The 19185-nt window shown below is 36.7% G+C and overlaps 1 protein-coding gene across 1 annotated transcript; it reads left to right on the forward strand.

Annotated features, from left to right (window-relative positions):
* Window positions 1-1600: 1600 nt before the first annotated feature.
* Window positions 1601-18967, forward strand: LOC104509241 (DDB1- and CUL4-associated factor 6-like; the record flags this gene model as incomplete). The annotated part of the gene is made up of 5 exons (XM_010151116.1): window positions 1601-1786; window positions 3111-3172; window positions 9633-9725; window positions 13600-13785; window positions 18706-18967. Coding segments are annotated over 5 exons (704 nt in total), but the record flags the coding sequence as incomplete, so codon positions are not given.
* Window positions 18968-19185: the final 218 nt, after the last annotated feature.

The following is a 19185-nucleotide window of genomic DNA, read 5'->3' on the forward strand; positions in this document are numbered from 1 at the left end:
AACAGGAAATGCATTGACGGTATTTTCTTCAGATCAGTTTATTCATGTAGTTCTACTTTTTATTGTGAAAAAAAACCCATTCAGAATCTGGTGACTCTAGCTTTGAAGGATGAGGTAAATTAGAAACAATCCATTCAGCTGTATTATTGTGTTTAGTACTTTATCAAATAGGAAGAATTTGGAGGCAAAACATTTTAACTGTTTTCTCCCTTGCCCCTGTTTTACTTTAGGGAATAAGGAAACTGTTTAATTTTTGTAGTTTTGCTTGTATTTAATACCTCCCTCAAATCAATATTTAGGTAGTGATCACATGATAAATAATTACTCACATATGCTAGCATGTGCAATCCTAACAATTTTTTTTAACGCTTTAAATGAGGGAGTGTATACAGGCCATAGGTCTGTATTTCAAGTTAAACATTTACTCAAACTTGTATAGCGACTGTGTTCTTAAGCCCAGAAAATCCTGATCTAACAAGTCAGTTCATATCTAATTTTGTCAACAGACTTCTTTGAAGGAAACAAAAATTGCAATTGGAGATGTGATTAGGACACATCTACTGTTTCTTGCTTCCTGATTTAAATGATTTGGATTAAAACCAGACCATACGGGAAGGAGGAAAATCTGTTGCTCTGCTTGTTTTTAAAAATGAGTTAAAGTAATCTTCAGTGTTTCTGCACAGAGGATTCTCGGCAAGTGCCTGCATGTTGGTCTGCAGACATCGCCTCGCTTCCAGATGTGTTACGTACGTGTAGTGCAATGCCCAACAATCTTCCACTGCTATCAGACTTTTCTGTTCTGCAGGTGAAAACGTGATGGGACTGGCAAACACCAGATTTTTCTGTTGCCTGCTGAGTATGCCTTTCTTAGTGAAGTTATCCTATTGGGGCCACCTGTTACAGTGCTGCATTTTGCATTGCAGTAGCACTCTAGAAGCAAATTGTTAAGGTCTCTGTTATGCAAAGTGATATATAAGCACACAACAGGTGATATTCCCACCTCAGTATGCACATTTACCTACAGGCAAGTGTTGTAGAAATTCAATTAACCTGAAAATAGGAATCTTCAATGAAAACAGTCGTATCGTTTGAAAAAAATAGTAGGATTTGGCTGAAAAGTACATTAAACAGGACATTAAGGTCCTAAGTTTGAAATCTGTTCCTCTAGGGGGAAAAAATGGGTAAGGATCAGTAGTAAAGAAAGAGTAGGGAACTAGGTGTATGTATTCCTAATTCAAGGATAAATACCTTCTTGCTAGTGGTGCACGGTGCCTAAGATTGTTATTTTAATCTCTCTAATGATGGTTATTCCTGGTTAATGGAAGCTCTGGCAGTTCTGAGATGTCGTAATTTCGATATAATAATTTCAGTGTCTGTAAAATGGGGCCTAAGAGAGTATGGGTTTTATCTTTTTAAAGCTATCTTAGGTGTGTTTTGAAAGCAAACGCTTTATAACCATTTCACCCTGTCAGTGCCTACTCTTGAAAAAACAATTTGCCAAAGTCAAATGATCTCAAATTAATTAGTGACCTTCATTTCATGTGGTGGTTGAGCTGTGCAATTTTGAATTTTGAATTTTGGAGGTGACTTCTGGTTCCAGCAAAAACGAGGTACCAAGACATACCTGTGAGTGGAGGGAAAGCTGTATGGACATTGAACGAGGCGCAGGAGTACCCGCAGGGGTTGGCACCGCTTGACGGGTTCCCTGGTCTTGGAGGGAGTGTGTCGGTGCCTGCTTCTCAGTCAGATGGTTGTGCTGTGGCAGGCTGTGATTGTGAGGGACCAGGTATGGATATTGGGTGTGCTTACCCAGTGCTGGAGGCTATATGGGACAAATAAAAGGTGTGGAGAGAGCAGAAATTACTTTTCCAAATTTGTGCTACAGTGCTGGAGGCAACACCGGGCTCTGAAATGGTTCTGCCTTGCATTGAACCAAAACGAGTTCAGATGTTGGGGAGAGTTCTGTTGCAGTTCTTTCCCTGACTCTGTAGTTTCCTCAAAGAAAGACAGCAATGTTAATTTCGAGCGATTTCGGTAGGTTTCCTGTTTGAAAACAGTGCAGCCTAACATTGAGGTACACTCTGATGCTCTTGCCTGGAGTTTTGTTCCAAGTGTTGTAGGAGCACAGGACAAAAGAGATAATGGTCCTTGACTTTAAGTGCTTTTAGGATTTAAATAAAAAGTTTAGGTTTATTTGTAGTTGTCTTTTTGAAGGTGCTTTCTGGGAGTTATTGGGTTCATTATAACCTATTTTCATAAAACAGGGCACTCTAAATGAAAGTTGGAACTCTTTGTTTAAACATCTAGTTCAGGAAGAGGTCACATTATTTTCAGTATACTTTCTTTTTCCCTCTTTTATATGTATAGCACAGTGGTGGTTTTAAACATAAAGGTAATTCAGCTTGTATATAGGGAATAAGGATATAAGGTTCCTGGGCCCTTGCCTTACTCAATATGAATTTATAGATTTCTTTCTCCTTCATCTCTTCCTTTCACATCACCTTTCCAAAAGTTTCCTTTGTGTTTTATTCCTTAAGTATATAGCAAATGGAATGGCACAGGACTTGAGTGTTAGTTTTCAAAATGCAGCGTTAATAATGGAATTGGAGTTGGATTTTATCTAGTTTAAGAGGAGACGTAGAGTTAAAGGTAGTGCTTAGAAAATCAACTTCCAGTTCTTTGCTGAAATTATGAGATCATATTTGTCTTTCTACTTGAGACCTCAACACATTCTTCTTCATATTCCTGTACAAAAGGTTGCACTTCTTGAACTGTTATACTTGCTGTCTTTTAGCTGAGTTAACTGAATAACCACAGAGTTATTTTCTGCCTCATGGCTATTAGCTTTAGAAGAACCATCAGCTTGTGAACGTGTGAAATGTTTATTTTGCTGTTTCTGCACTCTTATTAAAGGTGGTGGAAGAACTAGCAGGTGTGATGCTTGTCTTAACATTTGTAAAATGAGAACCATGAATTATTTCAAGACTTACATTTATATTCTGGTTCTTTATTGTTTAGGTTTTTACTTGTTAGTGACCATTAGCAGGGTCTTAATTATTTCTTCAGTGTATTGTTTTAAAGGAGTATGTAATTACTATTTTTCTTCACAGGGAGAAGAGAATTTATCCAAAGATTAAAACTTGAAGCAACCTTGAATGTGCATGATGGATGTGTAAGTCACTTTTTGCTTTTTTGTTTCTTAAAAGATGTTAAATTTTGATTTTGTTGCCACAGTAATATTTCCTTAAATTAAAAATGCAAATACCATTTATTAAAGCTGAGCTGGAAAACTCTGCTTATTGAGACATACATCTGAATTCTCTAGGTATTTATTTGTTCTTAAACATCTGACACTTTACAGCAAAACAAAATCCTATTTCTGTACCTTAATACTGCATCCCACTGCTGAATGGATTAATCTACTATGCCAGGAAAACACATGCTTATCTTTTCAGTTAGAACTCATCTTAAAATTTTAAAGGTATCCTTAGAAGGTTTATGCTATGTTGATGTATTTTGTTGACTTAAAACTGTATTAGTTTTTAGAGTGATTTGTTCTTCAAGTCTAAAAACCAAATGATCAAGTGCTAGATGCTTATTTAAAGAGATAATAAAACCAAGAATAAACTTCCTCTGAAAGGCAATAACATAACTTGAAGTATTGCTTATTTAAATATTTAATTTTTGAAAGTGATCCAAATATTGTAAATCACATTTTTTTAAAGAAAAGTTTTTACTTAAGCTGGGTGCAGATTAAAAGAGATTGCCATATTACCTTTGATGGTTAGAGCAGGAATTGTTAAAAGCATTGTCGTTATTGTACAAGATACCTGGAAAGTGAAAGAATAATAAGTGTGCTCTAAAAAGTGAAAAAGTAAGTGTAAATATTATACTTGTTTATACATGTTTATTTCAAAAGCTGTTCAAATGTAAAGGTGTTTTTATTTTCTGTTGTTTATGCTTGTAGCTTTAAGTTAAGGAGTGTCATAATTGTTAGCTAATGCAGTAGTAGTTTCAAAGAAAAAAAAGTGTTAAGAAAATCTAGCCTTTGGGCTTGGGATCAGAAGTATGATGGTGACCTGTGTATATTTTTGTGAGACTAGAAAGGCTGGAGAGGCAAGGATTAGAATTGCTGTATGTAAGGTCAGCTAGTTGTGCTCCACTGACTACTATTGTAAGTTTAATATTGTGTTACAGATGGTCTTGACTTGAAAAAACCCAAGTGCATTAATTTCCCCTTTTTTTTCTTTTCAAAAAAATGTTTTTCTTATAAGAAAGACAATGTAAGCTCTCTTCCAACCTGAAACATTTGATGATTCTATGTGTAGAAAGTTATTTATCAGTTTTTGTATTCAAGATTGTAACAGTGATTTTTACTTTAGTATTTATTTTCTGATAGTTTTTCATCTGCTCAAATATACTTAAGATGAAATTTTTTAAGTTTCCTTTCCTGAAGTTGGTTGGGGATTTTTAATTATTTTTTCTTTGTTTTCTGGTAAAACCAGTGATTTTTGCCTATAAAACAGGGGACAGGAAAGGAATATTTCTTAGCTACTTGTTAAAAATGGAGTGACTGATCTCTATTTTAGTTAACTACCTCCGTGTCATGTAACAGAAATTGCAAATTTGGTGTTGCCTTTTTGGTGTTGCTTGGATTAACCTGGTAAATATGTACTTGAAAATTAATTTTGAATTGACTGTTGAAGCGTACTTTAAAAGCTAACGCATGTGATCTAACTTAAGTGTTTTACTGTGTGGACAATGTTTTAATTGTGAATTACGGCATTATATGCAGGTATTTAAAATATTGCTGCAATTTGAAAAATGTCTTTAGAAATTAAATTTGCTCAGAACTATCCAGCTTTAAAGAATGGGGTATTAGGAGTTCTTACCTGATTTACTGTGTGTGGGGTTTTGTCCAGGGAATAATTTTTACGGCTAACAACCATTCAGTATTTCTTACTACTTGCTTTTAAGAAAAAAAAAATCTGTGAAATAAAAGTAAATTAAATTACAATGCCCTTACTGATTAAAATGCTCATACCATCAATAGTAAATGATAATATTACCCTCCCCCTCTCCGTCCTTGCTGAATCAGCATGCATTTCAAATGTGAGGAATGAATGCCATAGCTGTCTTGTTAAGGGTGTTTTTTTTGGAGGGTTGGAGGGCAGAGTTGGTTTTGGGTGGTGGGTTTTTTGTTTGCCTTTGGGGTTTTGTTAAGAACGCTTGCATTCTTCTGTGGAATAAGTTGTGACTTGTATTTTCTATATAAAGCATGCTGTGTAATTGGACAAGGCGGACAACATACTTAAGGCAAGAATTTTTTTTCTAATTGAGGATAAAAGTCAGGTCCAACTTCCTACTTACCATTTGATCTATGTTACACGAAAGAGAGATCCTGTGGGAAATATGGCTATGTGTATAGTTGTACTCAGGTACAATATGTTTGAAGAAGGGAATAGTTCTATGAATTACGTCAAGTATACATGCTCTTGTAGAAGAAATATTACCATAGCACCTTTTTGTTTGAGGTATGAGTATTTTCTCATCTCAGAGTTTAGGTACCACTGTCTTTGAAAAGTGCAATTTTCCGCTTCGTTTGAAGACACGATTTCTAGCAGTAGTATGTGAAGTAATTGAATTCGTCTACCGAATCCTTGATGTCTGCTGGTAACCTTACCATCCTTCCAGGACATGATTTGCCTCTTTCAACAAAACTCACATTGTCCAATCCAGTGAGGTCATGTGTATGCCAGAAGTTGCCATTTTCCGTGTTAACTCTAAATGTTGAGGGAACTTATTGTTAGGTGAGATGCTTTCTGTATGAAGTGGTTAAATCCAAAGAAGAAATGTTGAAAGAGAATCAGCTTGGACCAGCATCGATGAAGTGTAAGGAAAGTAGAGGAGAAAGCAACTCTGAACCATATTGAATTGGAAGAAAAATATTGCGTATTTTCTTCCAGTTCTGGTCCTGGGAAAGCTGAGGGAGGTAGAACTGCAGAATGCATGGGTAGATTGGAGTCTTTGACATGAGCAAGTACTATTCTTTAAAATAAAGAAGATTACCTGGAGAAATGAGTTCTCATTTCTGTGTATAGACATTCAGTTCAGTAACGAACAAGCATCCTGTGGCATATAGCTCCTTCGGGATAGCACTTGTGAGCAAGTAATTTTTAGATGTAGTGCTTAAAGCTATGCTTAAATAAGTATGGGAAGTTTGTTTGCATATTGTTAGAACGTGCAGTTTTACCTTTTCCTCCTGCGATGAAAAGAAGTGCCTTCTTTACCCCTTACCTTGCCTGGGAGATCTTTCTGATATTCTAGATATCTACAGTCTTTTTTATGTCCTTTCTTCTATTTCATGTTTTCTGTTAATATGTCCTGTTCACAAAGGAGTTAATTCTACTATTAGAATTGAGGAGTTTGCTTTTCTACTTTTTTAAGGATTGGCTGTGCTGCCTCCTGCGTTGTCTTGGAGGAAAGTACAGAGATAGTAAATTTGTTTTAGACTGACTGACTAATGAGTCAAAAGGGCCTGCTGTTTCCTTTCAAGGCTAGTTGAGTGGCAAATAAAATTAGATACAGTTGATAATGTGAAATGCTTACTAGAAAAAAGGTAATTACACACCCTTTGACTTTTCTCATCTTGTTAGTAATTGTCTGTCATTTGTATTTGATATAGCCTTGCTTTTGGCTCTAACACCCTTTTCCAAGAATTTCAAACCCTCAATGTACAAACTGTTACATTATGCTTTTAGTTGGGTATTGAGTGGCTGTGAAGGTCATAGTAGATATTCAGCTTTTCTACACGGTTTTGGAATATATACCAATTTTCTAGCTAGTCCTCCTTTTCCTGTGTGTATTAATGTAGAGGGTTTGCTACCATGGAATGAGACATGGATTTTTTTTTTTTATTTTGGTCTCATCAAGCTTTTATTCTGCTCCTACCAAGTTTTTAGTGACCCGTATGCCTATTTATTGGGGTTATTCACTGTTTGTCTATAGGTTGTACTCAACACTGAGAAATGTAGTGTGTTGCCTGATCACTTACTGGAAAGTTGGTGTTCTGTCGGGGACACGCACATACACCAATCATCAAGCTTATTCCACTTAAAGACTTAGTTTTTACTTATTTTCTGAGAGTAATGCTGAGAAGGTGATCTGGTACAGAATAAAAAGCCTGTTAAGTTCTAGACCTCTAGTACACATTTGGTTATGTCATGTCACTTAAGGATTTTTTTCTGAACCAACTTTGGCTTGGGTAGGGTGTATTGAAATTGCTCAACCCTGAGGCAATCAGTGCACTGAAATCTGAATTTAAGAGGAGAATGGTGTCTTGTGTAGGCTTGTGACACTGCAGTTTAGATAACCATGTCTCCCGTTTGCATCTTGGATACTTTCTCTGCTTTCCTCTGCTTCAGATATTAGGCACTCCCACACCCCACACCTTCCCCCAGTTTGTTTAATTTTTGTGCTAGCTCTTCTTTCTCACATCGTGTGTTTTCAAATTTTTTGATAGTATCCTTGTGTTTTGTTCTTGTTTCTATTCTTGTATCCTTGTATTAGCATTTTGTTTTCTTTAGGGCAATGATAGTTTTTTTCTGCCTGAAAGGAAATGCAGATGAAAATGGACATTCTTGGGCTTTGTGCTTGCCCTAGCTGTAGTACTGTCCTATGTTTGACAACATTTTTGAAGTACAGTCGCTGTCAGGAGAGGTTACTTCAATGACAGATGGATCTGGGGGCTCTTTGAATGCATGGTTTTTGGTGATTGACAGCCAGGGTTATAAAATTTGAGTAGCCATGCAGGGTCATACCAGTGCTCAGTTGAGCCTGATAACCTGGTCCTGAGAGTGGCCAGTACTGATTTTTGAGGAAAGTTGAGACAGGGCAAGTAGGCAGTACTTGAAGGGTGTTCTAGAGGACACATCACACTTTAATGGACAGATGGAGGTGAAAGCTGCATCTTTGCTTCTGATAATTTTTCATTTTTCTTTGATGAATATATATATTCTTCCACTTCTGGTGTTTAGGACACTCCATGACAATGAATTCCAGTTTTAATAAAATACCATGTGTGTCATGTGATGGTTTCATTGAAGGCCTTCCATTTCCTGTGCTGTAGAGATCCACAGAAAATTATTTCTTTCTTCTTCCATGTCATTCATGATTTCATAAGCTTCTGTCATATCCCCTCCCCAGAGTGTAGTACAAATGAAGTGCTTCTTGCTATAAAAAGTGTTAGATACCTATGGTCACCCTAGTCATTCTTTTTCATAATTTCTCTTTTCAAATGGACAGTAATAGAAATGGAGAATTTGGGAGTGGGATATGGACCAAAACTGCGTAGCGCGGAAGACGCAGATTTGGCACGCATGGGTGTATACACTGACAGAATGATGTTTGGTTTTCTGTGCATTTCCTAATGATTCCTAACATTATTTGACTGCTGCTGAGCATTGAGCTAGCTCTGCCATAGGCATGTCTGTTGTAACATGAAGATAACTTTTTTCCTTTTTTTGAGTCACAAAAGTTAATTTAAAGCTCCTCAGTGAGTATGTGAAGTTGTTGTCCGTATGATCCATCTGACACGGCTAGTTCTGATTTTGCAACTTTGCCTACTTAAGGACCCTAACTAAGCTTGTGATTAAAATAGTAACTAAAATGGTTATATTTATTTCAAAGGAAAAGATTTTTTGTCTTTTGGGTTCAGAATGTGACATTTGAATTAAAAAAAAAAAAGGCAAAGAATAAATTTAGAACAAGGTGTTTTTTTTTACCAGTTATTGAGTCTACTCCGATGCATCAGACTAAGGCAGTTATTCTGCCAACAGAATATAGTCAACAGAAGATGCTGATGGCTGCAATTTGACACTTAAAGCTATATTAGGGGCTACTTGAAATAATAATGGTCATGCATGTGGGCTTTGGTGCTTGTGCATGAGCTGCTGCTTGAAGACAGGTTACTCAAGTGTACTTTATGAGCTTCCTGGGTTTTTCGTGCTTTTACAGCTGTATTTCATTCACACAGTATTAAACACATTCTTGTGAAAAGGAGAATTGATAAGGAAATATACTGAAGATGTTCTCCCAATATGATCCTGTACCTCACTGTAGGATTCTTCTTTCCCAGTGTACTCACTCTTCTCAAAAGGGATCTGGGATGGATTCTGTGGCGTGTTTCACACGATCCCTGAGAAGGTGTGGTCACTGAAAAAGTATAAAAAGCAATGGATGGTCAGAATTTGGATATGGTGAAGATACAATAATAAAAGCATTGTGATTCCCTCCAGTTCAAATCTGGAGAACTCTGTGGAGTAGATTTAGTGCACTAAAGCACCTGAATGTGTAAAATTGTGGCTACTGAGGCCTTTGTTGGAAGGCTTAATATACCTGATGGATTTTTCAGGAGCAGAGGGACTAATTGAGATGCCATAGGTGAAGCAGGTCGTTCCCTTATCAATTTGTTTTAAAAACACAATTTGTTTTGTGCTAGCTGCTTACAAATTACATCATTTCAATTGAATTTGTTAACTTCTATTTCTGTAGTGTTGGATGAGTATTGGTGTTTTAATATTCTGAAAACTGAATTAATGGAAGTCTAAACTAATTTTTGTTAATTCATGCAGGTGAATACGATTTGCTGGAATGATACAGGAGAATATATTTTATCTGGTTCGGATGACACCAATCTGGTAATTAGTAATCCCTACAGCAGAAAGGTAGGTTTGTTTCTGGCTAAGCAATAATTTTCAAATAAAATCTGAGTTATTATTTTTCAAGATATTAGGATTTTTTCAAGATATTATTTTTCAGATAATGATTCTCTGACAAAGATAACATCAGGGACCTTTTAGTGTTTCTAAATGGGAATAACACTTCACAGTGCTTTAAAACCTTAGTATTCTAATCCCTTGCGACATAAGTATTATCCCATTTTACGGTAGGTGGTCTGGCACAAAAGGAACATGGTCTCACAACAGATTAGTGTCAGAATTAGCAATAGGATTCAGTAATTCTTGTGAAATCTTATAGTCAGATAAATTATTTTCTGTTTCATTTTAGTTTTAAAATATTGTATTGGCTGTTATATGTAATATACTGCGTTGTCTTTATGTGTAATGTTGAACTGTCAATCTTGATTAAAGTGATTTATTACCATTGGAAATTACATTGGCTTGTGTGCGTGTCTGTGTGGCTGGAGAACAGTTTGTACTGAAATAAAGGAAGCAGGTTTGTGATGGGGAAAGCACTGTGAAGGTCTCTGCTTTTCCACTTCTGCACTCACACGGCTTACGATGCCGTCAGATGGCTCCCAATAACGTTATCTAGCATCCACCACGTAGCAGCAATGTTCCACACTCGCTCTTTAGGAGCTGCTGATAGTTTGGTAGGGCAGATGCTCTGAGCAGTGCCCTTTAGTGCTGGGGCTCCTGTGCAGCACTGTTCAAGTGAAGTCCTTTCTCCCAGGCTTTCTCAGGGGTTGGGAAATAAACCCTGAAGATGTGCTGAAAAATTAAATGTGGTCGGGGAACCAAAACGTGTGTTTGGTGTGGTGGAGGAGTGTTTGAATAGAAGGTTATGGAGACAGTAATGTTTTGCCTTCCTGAAGAGCTGTGGTGGGAAAATAATAGTAATCTGGAGTGTTGCCTGTGCCTGTAGGTAAGGCCCTTTTCTTCCCTTCCCCAAGTGAGCCATGCCTACCAAACTTCATCTCTTCCTTTCAACTACTGGTGTCAGTCTGACAGAGTTCAGATCGGTGTCGTTAGACCAGGGTTTCTCTTGGACTGGGAGCTCAGCTGAAGAAGAGCAGGTATCGAAGACAGCTATGAAATGAGTGAAGTGTACATTCCAAAGGGAGTGTTGTTGGAGCGACTTGCAAAGTGTAAAGCTCTTTCGTGCAAGTAAAGGCTGTTCACATCATTTATTGTGCAGAGCTTATTTTAATCTATCACTACGAGATAGTTGCTATATTATTATTTTCTTATATAATGAATATATTAAGATACTGTAATATTTTAATAAATGCAGCAATTTAAACTTTATGCTTTCATGGGATGATTTTGGTGTTTTCCCCACATTGTGTACTGCTGTTGCACTTAACCCAAATGGGAAATACAGGAGATGTTTTGATTTTGTGTTTTTTATTTTGCATAACAGCAGAGCAGATAGATTTTATTTCCTCCTTCTCCTCCTCCCCTCATATATACAAATGCAATTATAAAACAGCAGGTACTAGCAAGAAGACTTAATAATCAGTGTTGTTCCTGAAGTGTACTAGAGGTGTGATTTTTAATGACACTTATAATTGTGTTAGCTTATTGTCTCTGGCTCGGGTAACAGAATCAATACAGGAAAAAGGAACAAATTGGTATTGGTTTTGGAACTCTGCTGTAATTCTGTCATCTTGGCAGATATACTTATCACCGTATTTTCTCTTATGGGCTAGGGTAGCAAAAATAGACTTCAGCCATCAATATAGCCTTGTTAGTAAAATACCTAATTTAATAAGGAAGCATTTAATCTTGTTTAACTCTTATTTACACGAGTTTTATGTAAGTCTCTCCAGTTTCTGTTATGTACGGCGAAATGCAAATGTTGTTACTAGGTGATGTGTCTCCAAAGGATAGGTTTTTCTAAATATGTTTCTCAAGTTTGTATAGATGATATGTTTATAGTGATGGTGCATCTGAGGAGAAATGCGTTAGTGTAATTTCCAATAGTAATTGCAAGTCTAAATCAAAAGGATTTATTATGCTTTGGGATGGCTGATAAGAATTTTTTCTTGTGGATCTTTCTCATTTTATGTTTTAGGCATCACGTTACTGGAGGTGGGGAGGGGAGGAGACTTTAGCTCGAGGTAAAACTCTAGGAGTCTGGTGTGAAAAAGATGGGACTTCATGTATTTACAGTGGGTTGAGCACTCAGCTTTCAAAGCCTTTAAATGGAGCCTGAGACCTCTCAGCTAATACTAGTGTGAAGACAGGATTCTTACACTCAGGATTTTTGAATCTTTAGCCTGGTTTGCCTTCTGTGAGAGAAAATTTTCAGCTCACATGAGAGAGTGCCGGAGAGGCTTTGGAAGGTGCTTAGTGGGGCTGAAGCTTTTTTTACAGCTTTTCTACAATCAGGATGGCTACTCTTCAGGATGGCATTCTGTTAGGTTTGCTTTCCTTTTCTTCTAAAGGAGGATTGACCTCTTCAGAGGAAGTAGTATTGAAAAGGCTGGAATGCAAATGATTCTGTGCTGAGTATCCTGAATGGAAACACTAAATTAACTACAACCTGAAAAGCTTAGTAACCTACTGATGTTTGACTTGCATTTGTGTCAACAGGCTTCTTTTCGAAAAGTAAGCCAGAGTGGAAATAAAGCCACTTTTTAAAACCTGTTTAGTTTTTAATGTGGCTTTAAAAGTGTTGTTTTCTTCCTTATGGTGACATTTTATTGTAAAGAGTTTCCATTTAGATCCTGAACTTAAATGTTTACCACAACTTAAACACACAACAGAGTAGCTGCCAGTAATGCAGAGATCTGAACAAATCTAAAGGAAGAGGCATATTTATTGGAATAAAATGAATGGATTTTATCTCCTAATTTTGTGTGTGGAGGGGGGGTTTATACAAAGACTTGTGTATCTTTCAGAATATGCAGATACACTGTTAATCTTTTTTTGTGTGAAATGTTTAAAAGGTGTGAAATATTAGGCATGAGCTATCACTGACAGCAACTTCATTTGCATAACGTTTTATTTGATTAAGTTAGTTGAGTGGGAATTTGGAAGTAATTTTCATACTGTAAAAAAGTGGTAAGTGTCCTTTTCCTGTTAGTGGGGAAAGCAGAGTTTGGTTAAAATGCTGCAGATGGGAGAAATAGGGTAAGAATACAATGTTCACTAGTGCACAGGAAAGCATATGGAAGGTTTTTTTCAGTTTTGATAGACTAATTAATAGTATGTTAGGAAATACAGAGTGTCATCACTAAGTGTTTAAAAGCAACTGTGATGAGGAAGTAAATCATATTCTTCTCTGCTGTACTATAGATGAATGGCATTCATTGGGACTGTCAAGTCTTAGTTTATTGCCCTGTAATCATGTTCTTAACAGTTGGTTTATTTTTGACTGGTTTCAAAACATCCTTTCTTATAAACTTAGCATCAATTTTTAAAGTCTATGAAGTTGGCTTGGATTGCAGTGCCATGTTCTTCTTGACCCACAGTATTCCAGATCTTTGAAATCTCTCCTCACTGACGTGCTGACTGGCTGCACTATCACCCTGGACTAATGTTTTGCTTTGAGAAACCTGATGTGATATGTAACTAGCATTTTGAAAACAAAAGGTGGCAGCTGCATGCCAGTCCTTTCATTTCGCAGACTACTTTGTGCAAGTGTGTAAGTGAGTGTCTCTTGTGGAACCTCTGTTCTTAGAAGAAATTTAATATAAAGACAGGTTCTCTGTTCTGTGGTATTAAACTGTAGGCTACTAGCAGCTTGTACATCACTGATGTTTTATAGTATCAAAGCCTGTTGTATGCCCAATCTGTATTTGCAATGAAAATCCCAACCTGATACACCTTTCCTTTTTTCTTTCTTCCTTAGGTTTTAACAACCATTCGCTCAGGACACAGGGCCAATATTTTCAGTGCAAAATTCTTACCGTGCACCAATGACAAACAGATTGTATCTTGTTCCGGAGATGGAGTCATTTTTTACACTAACGTTGAACAAGATGCCGAGACCAACAGGCAATGCCAGTATACGTGCCACTATGGAACTACCTATGAGGTACCTCACAGAGTATATGATATTTATGAGATAGGTAGAATGCATATTTTCTTTTATTGTTGCCCAGGATTTTAACCAGACTGCTGAAAGCTTTATTTCAATGCAAATAAGAACCTTTCTTCTAGCTTTTTTTCCTTAAAGTAGGCTTTAAGAGAAGTGTTGTCTAAATTAAATGAAGGACTTTCCAAAAGGTAGTGTCATTAAGACCAGTTTCTTTGTCAGTTGAATACACTTTTACTGAAAAAATCCTCTGCAGAGCAAAACTGATTTAAATTGTGCTGTGAATTTCTTTCTGAAGTAGGTTGGGGGTGGTGGCAGTGGCTAAGTTTTTTGCATTTTCAGTTTCATTTTCCCCCCTCCCTTTTCAGCAGTTTAATGCCTTTTTCACAATGTAAATCCTTTAAGAAATGCTTATTTCAGCATGTGTGAATAACTTAATCAGTAAAATGTATTTACAGTTTTAGGTCAAAAAAGATCTTGTGTTCTAGTTAACTCTTTATGTGTAAATTCAAAGGTAGCATTTCAGTCCTCCCTTGGAAGTTTTGTTCATATAGGCAAGTGAAGAAGCAGTGTGTTGCTTAAGTTAGGAAGATAATCAGATTTATTCATCTGTTTGTTTATTTTAATGAGATCAAAATCTGCTGCTTGTAAAACGTAGGGTGCTTAAAATAGAAAAAATACTGCTGTTTCTGTCTTAGGTTATAAACGTTCCATTTTTTTAAATTATTTTTTGTTTGTTTTAACACTACCACACTACACACACAGAGGAAAAATCCCGAATCCATTGCTTTAATGGTTTAGCTCAGATTTCATAGCAGGCTTTTAAATCTCTTGTTCACATGACATACAATGAAAAATATTCTTAAATCACCATTTAAAAAAATCTGGGGCATGTGGAAAGGTGGTGTGAGAGAAGAAAATGGCTGAAGTACTGCCAGAATTAATTTTTGCTCACGTAGTAAAAGTATGCTTATGCTTGTAAATACACATGTTCCGTTAAAGGTTTTGTCAAAAACACTTCCCGTCTCCAGGGTAACTTTGTAGGTCAGTCGAGCGAACGTTGTGGTATTCACTGTTTCTGGGATTTGTGGGTTTGGTTTTGCCTGGGTTTAACACAAGACTGTATTTTCAGTTTTGCAAACTGTGATTCTGGATCCCACGCTTGCATCGTCTGCTTTTATTTTTGAGATTTGTTTTGAAGAAACTGCTGTTTCCTTTGAATTGCATCAGTCCTTGTGGCCCCCAGTCAGAAGCCTAAACTGCCTCAGTTCTCTCTGAAGCTTACTATATTTAGTAGCCTGTGTGCTAGTCGCTGGATTCTGCAAGTTGTTTGCATGTTCTCTGTACTGCAAATAAAACCTGCCTTTCCATAAGAATATCTGGAGACCAAGATGCTATTTCTTAAAGCTGAAATGCCCTCGCTGAGGGGCTGGGGGGTGTCTATCAGGTCGTTGCATTGTGACTTCTTGGAAGAATAAAAGCCTCCCCTTGCTGGCTGGCTGCAGGCTTGAGGAGCAGCCGGTTGCTGGGTAGCCAGCTGTATTACATAAACCATTTTTGAGCTTGAGAGTAGGAGAATGGTTACGGATACTGGGCTGAGGAGACATGAAGGTGGTGGTAGAGGTATCATTAGAGCCATGGGTTTGGGCGCGGGAAGTTTGGGATCGTGGGCTAGGCTGCTGAGAGTACGGCAAACGGGAGAGGTGGTGGCAGTATAAAAGTTGTCACGAGACGTCACTGTGGTGGTCTTAAGCTTTGATCTGCCTGAGCTTGGGTTGACCATCGGTTTGGTTGATTACATGGAGCGGCTGATAGCAGGTGATGCTGCAAAACAAAGATCAAACTGGGAAAATTCAGTGAAAGCAGTTGCCAGTTGTGCTTGTGGGTCAGGGATTGTAACGGAGGCTACAGCATAACACTTGTAAACGGTTGTCTCTTTGCAAGGTGTTGTTTGTCATCAGTAATGATGGTATGGGCTTTGCAAGCTACTAGACCGGATGATATATATAAATTTGATAGGTACAACAAACTAAACCTGTCAAAACAGTAAGAGATTGAAAAATATTTTAGAAGGAATACAGAGAGCCCAACAGCCTAGCAAATCAAGACTCAAGTTTTATTGCTGTCCCTATAGAATGACTGTAACTGAACAGTAACTAGTTGTACGGAACACAATAAACTTCTTCAAAATCATTAGTTGAAGAGAATATGGATATTTGACTGCAGTGTTGCACAGTCAAAATGGGTGTATTTGGGATGATTTTTATTCAGCAAATAATGTTAATGAGAGGGCATTATTGTTGTTTTGAATGACAGTAGTGCGATACTGTTTTGGTTCTTCATATGGTTTTAAACACAGTTAATGGAAGGAATCTCAAAACCCCTATATGACACTTTGACACTTTGAACAATTGTGTCTCTTTTGACTTTTTTTCTTACCCTGTTTTGCACTGACTTTTAACATACCTGAATTTGAGCTCTCTTCAAGAAGTCTTTGAAAAACTAGGTTTATAAAACGCTTTAGGAGGTACATTTTGTAAGGACTATAAATTCTGTTACTGTGTCTTAAACCTAATATTTGAATATTAAATGCATTTGTTATTGTGTGGCTTAGCAGACCTTTTTTTGAGTCTTGGCATATGAAAGTGTAATAGAGCAAATAGCCATTTGCTGACAAACCCCAGCTGAGAAACAGCTTCAGCTTCTGACATAACGCAGTGTTTTCGCTGAGAGGTTTCTGGAGTGGGAAAATAAATACTGTGACGTTACTGCCCAGCTGTATGTAACCACATCATCGTATTAAATATAGAACTTTGACTCACTGGATCCTCTAAATAACAAAAGCTAACATCATCTGCCCCTGAGGTACTAATTCTAAATTTGAATGTGCTTTGAATATATGCTGCACTTTAAACTTGGAGACTGTGACCGTTCAAGACATTACGAAAACATCTCTTGAAACAAGGGAATGTGGAAATTTGTGTAGATTGTTATGAAATGTGAGAGAATTGGACAATTGTTTTTAATTTTGGGGGAGAATAGAATAAATAGAGAGGGAGAGAGAAGTTCTTGAAACATGTTTCTGGGGAATTTGTTGTTTATATAAGGCCATTACAAGTCTATTTTTACGCAGCCAAATGCTTTTCTTTATTGCCCTTCACGTTCTTTACATTTCAGAAAAAGAATGTGCTTTTATGGACAATTCTTACCTTTGTATTTTCAACACAGTAAAACGATCATATAGTTACATGTTTTTAAAGTTAAATAAAATGTTCTTTCAGTTAGTAAAAAAGGATTATATACGTAATGTGTACTTGTTGAACTCAAATATAGTAGCAATGACTCTTAACTGTTGGAGTCTGCACTTCTCAATTTCTCTGTTTCAGTACTTATAAAGTACTTCAGTATGTTTTTAAATGCCAACCATAAAAGTTGCATGTGCAAGTGGAGAATACTCTGCACTGTTACATGTATATTGTGAAATGTGTCAGCGTGAACAAAAATAAAATACAGCTACAAGAAATAAGAGTTTGCTGTGTTATAGCACCTTCAGCAACATTCTTGGAATAAAGTAAATATATTCAATGAAAGCTCTGCATCGAAATCCAGCAAAAATGCTGGAAGGATTTAGTGGATTGAAGACAATTGCTAGCTTTTATAACTACACTAATAAAATTAATTTGAGTGAATGTGTAGTGAAAAACACTTTTTTCAGTGTTATACAAACATACTGAGGAATAATGGCAATAACTCAGAAGTTTATTGTTCCATTTTTATTAAAAACTTGGCTTGGTTATGTCTGTTAAATGTCTCATTTGACAGCAGTAAGATTTGGCACAGCACAGATGGACTCAGTTAATGTACTGAGCATTAAGAGAAGAACTGCTGAGTCCTGCAGAGATTACCTTTGTAATCCCACCCTAGGTAGAGAGATTTACAGATATCCATAGGTTACTTATATTAAGAGTTGGAGGGGGGTGTGTATAAGAAATCGTAACATAAAAAGTGTTAAAGAATCACTCGCTATGTGTTGAATTAGTGTATTAGTTGAAATAGAATATTATACTATTACTGATTTTTGTAGCTTTATAAGGTTCTATGAAGCTGCTGATAGTAGCAGTAGTTAGAAGTATTTTTCTTTGCCTACACTATTTTCTGCAACATTCTCTGGTTTGTATTTGAGGGATAGCATTTAAAACCTTGATGTTTCATGTACGTTTATTGACCTGTGGAATTCAGCTTTAACATTATGATTGCTTGCCTTCTTATTTTCTCGTAAGCCTTTTTGAGTGAAGCCATACACATGAGAGTCCACCTGAGTCTTCCCTAGTTTGAGTAGGGCTGAGGTCAGGAACGTGGTGCAATACAGCGCTCTCTTAAAAAGTAGGAAAAAATGCAGTGAGGGAGTAGGTGAGTAACAGCCTTTAATGCAAAGTTACTTCAGGGGACTACTTTGAATGTGAAGGAATGGCCCAGTGGGAATAAAAGCCATCTAGTAGTTTAATATCATCCACGCTTCTGGGGGTTTTGTTACTTATTGTTGTTTATGACTTGATAGAAAATGAACTGAGATTCCTTTGAATGATTGCAGCAAATTGACTGCATGTCTGAAAACTGATTTCAGTAAATGTACATTGCTTATGAGAAGATAATAGAAATAACTGCAAGCTTTGACCTACAAATATTTAATCCTATGTGACATTTGTTTTAACTTCAGTTTTTCAAACCTTGTCTTTAAAATGAAAGAAGATCAGTAGTTTTCGGTTTTCCTCTCTGTTTCAATAGAAAGCTTGACTTGAAGTCCTAATTGCAACAGTCAAGACTGAAGCTCATAACATTGGTGCTTTTATTTTCAAACTACTGGTATTTCTGGAAGTATTAACACCTTTTTTTTCTTTTTTCCTTTTTTTTTACGAGCAGATTATGACAGTACCAAATGATCCCTATACTTTCCTCTCTTGTGGTGAAGATGGCACTGTAAGATGGTTTGATACTCGAATCAAAACAAGTTGCACAAAGGAAGATTGTAAAGATGTAAGAGTGAAATCTTTTAATAAAGATGACCTAAATGTAGAGCTGTACATCATACAAACATAGGATATGAATTCTGGTAAGGCTTTTAGAAATAATAGATTTCAGGGTCCTTGGTGGAGATGACAACATGTTTCCCAAGAAACAAAAAAAAGTTTGGGGAGTCTTTTTTTATTTTTTTTCCTTTTTAAAAAAATTTATTTTATGTTAATATATCCCTCTGCATTTTTTAGTTTATGAGCTTTGGTGTGAGGCTTCAGATATGGTAGAGAAGATTCTGTGCTGAAATTGAATCTCTTGGTCTGGTTTCCATTAGTTACTATAGAGCATGGAGTTGTAGGCAAAAAATTAGCCTTGAAAATCATGTGC

Source organism: Eurypyga helias, unplaced genomic scaffold, assembly GCF_000690775.1.
Source record: "Eurypyga helias isolate BGI_N326 unplaced genomic scaffold, ASM69077v1 scaffold26884, whole genome shotgun sequence".
NCBI lineage: Eukaryota > Metazoa > Chordata > Aves > Eurypygiformes > Eurypygidae > Eurypyga > Eurypyga helias.